The sequence below is a fragment of the Myotis davidii genome, unplaced genomic scaffold (assembly GCF_000327345.1).
Source record: "Myotis davidii unplaced genomic scaffold, ASM32734v1 scaffold1105, whole genome shotgun sequence".
In the NCBI taxonomy this organism is placed as follows: Eukaryota; Metazoa; Chordata; class Mammalia; order Chiroptera; family Vespertilionidae; genus Myotis; species Myotis davidii.
Genome location: NW_006296063.1, coordinates 439,449 through 445,546, shown reverse-complemented (window position 1 = coordinate 445,546; position 6,098 = coordinate 439,449). Strand labels below are relative to the sequence as shown.

General features: G+C 47.7%; 1 protein-coding gene across 1 annotated transcript in view; it reads right to left on the bottom strand.

The window, feature by feature from the left end:
- Positions 1 to 422, bottom strand: part of GABRE (gamma-aminobutyric acid type A receptor epsilon subunit) — a 19,233-nt gene extending 18,811 nt beyond the window's left edge. The window contains exon 1 of the mRNA XM_006771002.2: positions 305 to 422. Coding sequence (XP_006771065.1) covers positions 305 to 360 — 56 coding nt within the window. The 5' untranslated portion in view covers positions 361 to 422. The remainder of the gene's footprint in view (positions 1 to 304) is intronic.
- Between the last annotated feature and the right edge of the window lie 5,676 nt (positions 423 to 6,098).

Here is a 6,098-nt window from a genome sequence, read left to right as displayed (position 1 = left end):
CCCGCCTCTCACCTCTTCCCACGGAAGACTGAGAGAGAGGGCATGCTGATTCTCAACCGCCGCACTGGTTTGGAGAGGGGGAGTCCAGCGACAGGAGCGGCGTGGGGACAAGCATCCCGCCTTGGTTCCCAGACGCGCCCTTTCAGGGACCCAGAGCTTCGGTCCGGGAGGAAGCGGTGCGGGTGCGGAGGGTGGCTGCACAAGTGCTGGGGACAAGGTGTGCGCGGCTCCCCAGAGCCGGCCTCGCTCCCAGGGAGAGGGAGCTGGGCGGGAAAGGATCCTGGATTCCGGGATGGAGACTCACCTAGACGGCAGGATTATGGGCAAACCCAGAAGGATCAGGAGAACTTTGGCCAACATCTTGCCAGAGACCGGAGCGACCACCTGTGCGGAGGTCGCTGCGCACGGTCTTGCTGCACCAAGTGCAGTGTGGAGGGTTTTGCTGGGCTCCAACTTTCACTCCTCCCACTCGCCCTGCCTTGGCCCCGCCCCCTGGGCCCCGATGGAAATCTCCGACGACGTGTTTGCTGCGGCAGCAGGGAGTGGAGGGGGTCGCTCCCCTCTGCCCTCACCACTGCAGCGCAGCCAGACAGCCAGGGGCGGGGGACAGAAGAGGGAGGATGCTGGCGAGCTGGCAATAAGCTGGCCCCAGGCAAAAGAAACCAGCGGTCCCAGGCTGTGGCTGCGAAGACAGCAGCAGACTGGGCCGGGCAAGGGCACCATGGGTAGGCTGGGTGGGCTTTTTCTTTTTCCATGATCCCCTCCAGCCCATTGACGCACTGCAGGCTGGAACCATGCCCTCTAGTTCTTGGCTCCCCATCACCACCTGTTGCACCCCATTGTTTTTCAAAAGTAGCCTAGCTTCTGATATTTCCCACACCCTCATTCCACACCTTCCAGTCTCTCAGAGCACATCTCCTGGCATCCAAAGGCAACTAGGTTATTTAGCACCTTCCTTGACACAGGGGAAGGAGACTTGGGAATTTCCCTAGCAAACTCTGATATGAGCTACTATATGAGCAGTTTCCTAGGCCTTTGGAGGACTGAGAGGCCTTTAAAACAGAAGACCAGGCTCAGGCATTCACTGGAGGACTTTTGCAACACTCCACAGAGACACTGACACACTAGCTTCTGGTTTAGCCTGGGGGCCTGGGTGTGAGTTGGACACCTGGAGTGGAGGGACCTTGGAAATCTCCTCTGCAAGATCAGCTGGTCAAATCTTTCTGGAGACTTGGCTCTAGGTGATGCCAGAAAAAGTGAGAGGGCACTGGCATTGGGGATGGGGGTCAATGTCCCCATTCAGGGGGGACATCTCAAGAGTCTTAAGTATCCTTGGATTTATTTTTCTTGCCTAGATCCTCATGATTCACTTCAGAGGGGAAAGGATTGCAGAGATTTGACATCAAGCTGATTCCAAACACTAGCAGCCTCCTTACCTGTTGCTCTAGAATGGGCTGTGTGCATCCCAGCTAACCTGGTGGCTCATTGGAGAGGCTTTGCTGTATTACACTAGTCAAATACACCCTTTCTATTTCTCACCTCCTTGTCATCTTCACAACACTGTGCACTAACTAATAATTTTCTTGGGCAATTTTTTGTGAGCTGTTTATGGTGGCTTTCCTCTACTGGAGTAAGCTCAGTGACAAATACAAAACAAAACAAATGTGTCTGTCTGATTTTCCACCACATCTCTGAAACTTAGATGAGTTCTGGGCACACAGTAGGCACTCAACAAATATTTGGTATGTCCTTTGTGCAGCTGTGCATCCTAGTGCCATTAAGTTCACTGTGATCTGGACTCCCTTTAGACTCTGTGCAAGAGAGAAGACTGCAGGGCACATTCAGACCTCCTGTGTGTATGCTTCCCAGCCCTGTGACAGGGCCAGTTTCATGGGTGTGAGACCTGTGCAATTTCACAGGCTCTGCACATAGAAGGACCCCATGCTTTGTTTAATGTTTTGCTGTTGCCCTTTCAAAATTCTTAATAATTTTTGAACAAGTGGTCCTGCATTTTTATTTTTCCCCGTGCCCTGTAAATTATGTAGCCACTCTTGCCCTAGGGAGACATGCTGCAGATCAGAGAAGAGGCAAACACAGAACATTCCTGAGCCTCCAGACAAAGAAAGCTGTCTGGCCATCTGTCTGCCTTTCTGTCCAGCACCAGACTGCTGCAGAGAGGTACTTACTATAGCTAACCTTGCACTTGAAGTGTCTTATATACATGTCTGTTCCTCCATGGGCATTGGAGCTCCAGAAGATGGCGGTTTGTCTAATTTACCTGTCTTCTCCTGGGTTGAGTTCAAATGCCTTGTTATTTATATTTGCTGAATGAGTGACTGAATCCCAGGCAGCCAAGAGGCAAGCGGTTACAGCTTCTTAATCAGAGGACCCACCCAGGGCACCTTTCTCTTAAGGGTTGAGATTATTCACATTTTCCAGTTCTCCAAGTATTTCACATGTTCTTGTCTGTACTAGGCCCTGGACTTGGTGATGGAAGAATATACAGCAAGGCCTCAGACATGGACTTGGCTCCCACATATGTGGTGCAAGAGAGGAGAGTGAGCTTCTCTCAAAAAGTATTAACACAAAATAGAAAGTTATGATTGCCCTGCTATTCCCAGGAAGATAGGACTGCCTCTAACTGGGCAGTCCTGGAATCTGCATACAGGCTAGAGAAAGTTGTACTTCACATGGACTTGAGCTTGGCAGCAATAGGTAGGTCTCACAGACAGAGTTTAAGAGATGGACATTCCAAGCAGGGAGCCAGCCAAGGCGTTGAAATCAGAAATGTGTGGTGCTTGATAGAGAACAAGGAAGAGTTTGCAGGAAGCACTTGTGTGAAGAGGTGCTATCTATATCCTATATAATAAAAGGCTAATATGCAAATCAAACAGCAGAATGAACAGTCTCTATGATGTCCACTGACCACCAGGGGGCAGATGCTCAACAGAGGAGCTGCCCCCTGGTGGTCAGTGCACTCCCACAGGGAAAGCGCCACTCAGGCAGAAGCCCGGCTCATGGCTGGTGAGTGTATCAGCAGTGGCAAGAGCCTCTCCTGCCTCCGATATATATATATGAGCCTAATATGCTAAGTATCCTTCCCACTGTTCGACCATTTGACTAGTCGCTATGACACACACTGACCACCAGGGGGCAGAATAGGGACTGGGCAAGATGGGCTGGACATGCCCTGGAGCCCTCCTGCAGTCCTTCCCTGGCCCTGATTGTGCACCAGTGGGGTCCTTTGGCTTGTCCTGCACCTGCTCGTAATCTGGGACCCCTCTGGGGATATCAGAGAGCCGGGTTTGGCCCAATTCCCACAGACCAAGGACCCCAGCGGTGCATGAATTTGTGCACTAGGCCTCTAGTGGGAAATAAAGCTGGAATGGGAGGATGGACAGGTAAGTGCTGGAATTTCAATGGCAGTCAAGAACTTGCACTTTATTCTGTAGTCAAAGGGGAAGTCACATAAGAGTTTTTAACAAGGACATTGCATGTCAGAACTGGGTTTTTTTTGGTTTTTGTTTGTTTTTTTCAGAAGACCCCTCTAGTGGAGTCAGGGAAGAATGCTTGCAGGAGGGACAGACTAAAGCCTCCTTTCTCCCAGGGAAGGAGTTATACCAATCTGAATGAGAGCAGAGCCACAGGGATAGTTGGAAAGGAGGGAGAAATCTGGGGGAGGTTTAATTGATACAATGGATGGTTCATTACATGGAGTGGGGGAGTAGGCAAAGGAAAGAGGATTGCTGGAGAAGAGGTAACCAGGGTGGCAGAACAGAAATATGGAAGGCAGGATGCGCGGGGAGAGTTTTAGTCACAGTTAATAGAATGGTCTCCTGCATGTTACACTTCACTTCTTAATGTACCAAGAACCTTCACATTTGTTGTCTATGTGTGTGTGTGTGTGTGTGTGTGTGTGTGTGTGTGTCCACTTCTTTATCCTGGGCTATTTATACTTCAAATATGTCTTTCTTCAATTTGATATTCAAGCTTAATATAAGGATAAGCCAGAAACTGAAGTGAATGGGGACAGCGAGGCTTCAGGACAGACAGACACACAGTGGAGGCCGAGGCAGCCAACACAGAAAAGTGATAAGGCCTTTGTGCTCCACTACCTGCAAGGCTGAATTTGAATTACAGATCCTCCACTAGATACTAGCAAAATGGCCATGAGAAAGTTACTTAAAGCCCCCATGAGCACAATGTTTCTCGTGTGAATAATGGGAGTTATAATTCTGTCCACATGACATTTGTGATGATTAAATAGCATAATATATGTAAAACATTTAGCACAATGTCTAGGACAGGGGTGGGCAACCCTCGGCACGCGTGCCAAACATGGCACGCCAATAACTTTAGCTGGCACGCAAAACCCTCTCTTATAATCTTCCATTTACAATTTTTTTCTTAATATCAACTTTTTTATTTTTCAGATAAATTCAGTGTAGGTGCATCTTACATAAATAAAATCTTTGCTCCCAGTGATGAATTTTGTTAAGTCTCATAATAGGAGTAGCCTGATGGATGAAAGTAGTAGCTCGTGCATATCTCTGAAGGTCACAAAATATAAACCTGACGTAAAATCTCTGTCATCGGTGATGCAGCAGCCAAAGTCCCACTGATAATATCAAATGGAGTCATAAAGTTTTCTGTCAGACTACCAGTGTACATGTATACATTAAAAAATAAATGTATTTTTCATCATCATATACTATGTTTTTGTCACTTGAATGAATTTTATTATTTCTTCAAGGTTCTTCACATACGTACACCTTAAGAGATATCAAGTAGGTGTAACATGTTCTCAAAAAAATGGGGTTGGCACGCAGAAGAATTTTGAGTCAGAGATTTTGCTGGTTTTGGCACACACTCACAAAAAGGCTGCCCACCCCTGGTCTAGCATATGGTCAATATGTAACAAAATCTATGTGCCATTTTTATTCAATAACTGATAAATAGCAGGGCTTGCACACCTGATACCCCTGAGATCTTGAATAGCACCTAGGATGTATCTGACCAAGGAGCAAGAGCCCAGCTCCAGATTTATACTGTAGAGCAAGGTTTCTATCCCAAAAAGGTGGGAATGGAGTGGACAAAACAGGACTCTTGACCACAGTGAACTAACCACTAAGTGAGCTCCCCAGACTGGTGGTATCAGGTCCAGTCTACAAGGGAGAAGAGAGTCGTGGCCGGCGATGGAGACTGAGAATCACCAGCACATGGGTGCTATTCAAATCCATTAAACTGGATATGGTCATCCAGGGAGAAAGAAGAGTCCTAAAAGGGCTGTCACAGCAACCAATAGAAGAGAATTTTCTATCAGGATAGCAGGATTAATCAACAATGTTCCAGTAAGATGAGAATTAAGTGGTGCCCACTAGGCTTATCAACAAGGTCATTGGTGAGCTTGGTACTAGCTGTTACAGTGGAGCAGGTTGGTTGGGGGACTAGTTCACAGAGGGTTGAAGAGTGCAAGAGAGGAAAGTGAGAGAAAGGAGAATCTGAATGTAGACAGCTTATCTGAGAAGTCTGGCTGGAAAGCAGGAAGAATTATTATTGTCTCCCAAACCAAGTGTGTGGAGATGGGGGCTTAATGCAGAACCATGTCTACATGTTTGATTCTTCTATGGGAAGTTTGAGGTAGCATACACCAAGAGGTGGGAAGGTGGAGGCATCTGTCTCATAGAGCAACGTGCCAGTGGGTTAGTGGAAGGTTTTGAAGATGTGGAGGTGATGCCAGAGTGGTAGGGTCCAGATGAAGTTTCAGAAGCACAGAGTAGTTCAGGGATGGGTGTGCTAGAGAGCAATGAGCACAAAAGCTTATAGAACAGGACTGGGGTTTGGGGTACGGTGGGTCTTGTTGAGGTTTGAGGGAAATGATTATATGCATCCCTATCTCCTCAAAGTTCACAGTAATATAAAAATAAGATCCAGGGGTCATACAGATACTTTCCCACATCCCCTAACAAAGGGATAGAGGATCCAAATTGGTTTCCAGAAATGCTACTCCATCCCTCACTCCTGCCTCAAATTAAACAGAGGACAGGCAGCTGCAAAAGGCAGATGACCCTCCTGGATACCACAGAAGCCTGGCACAG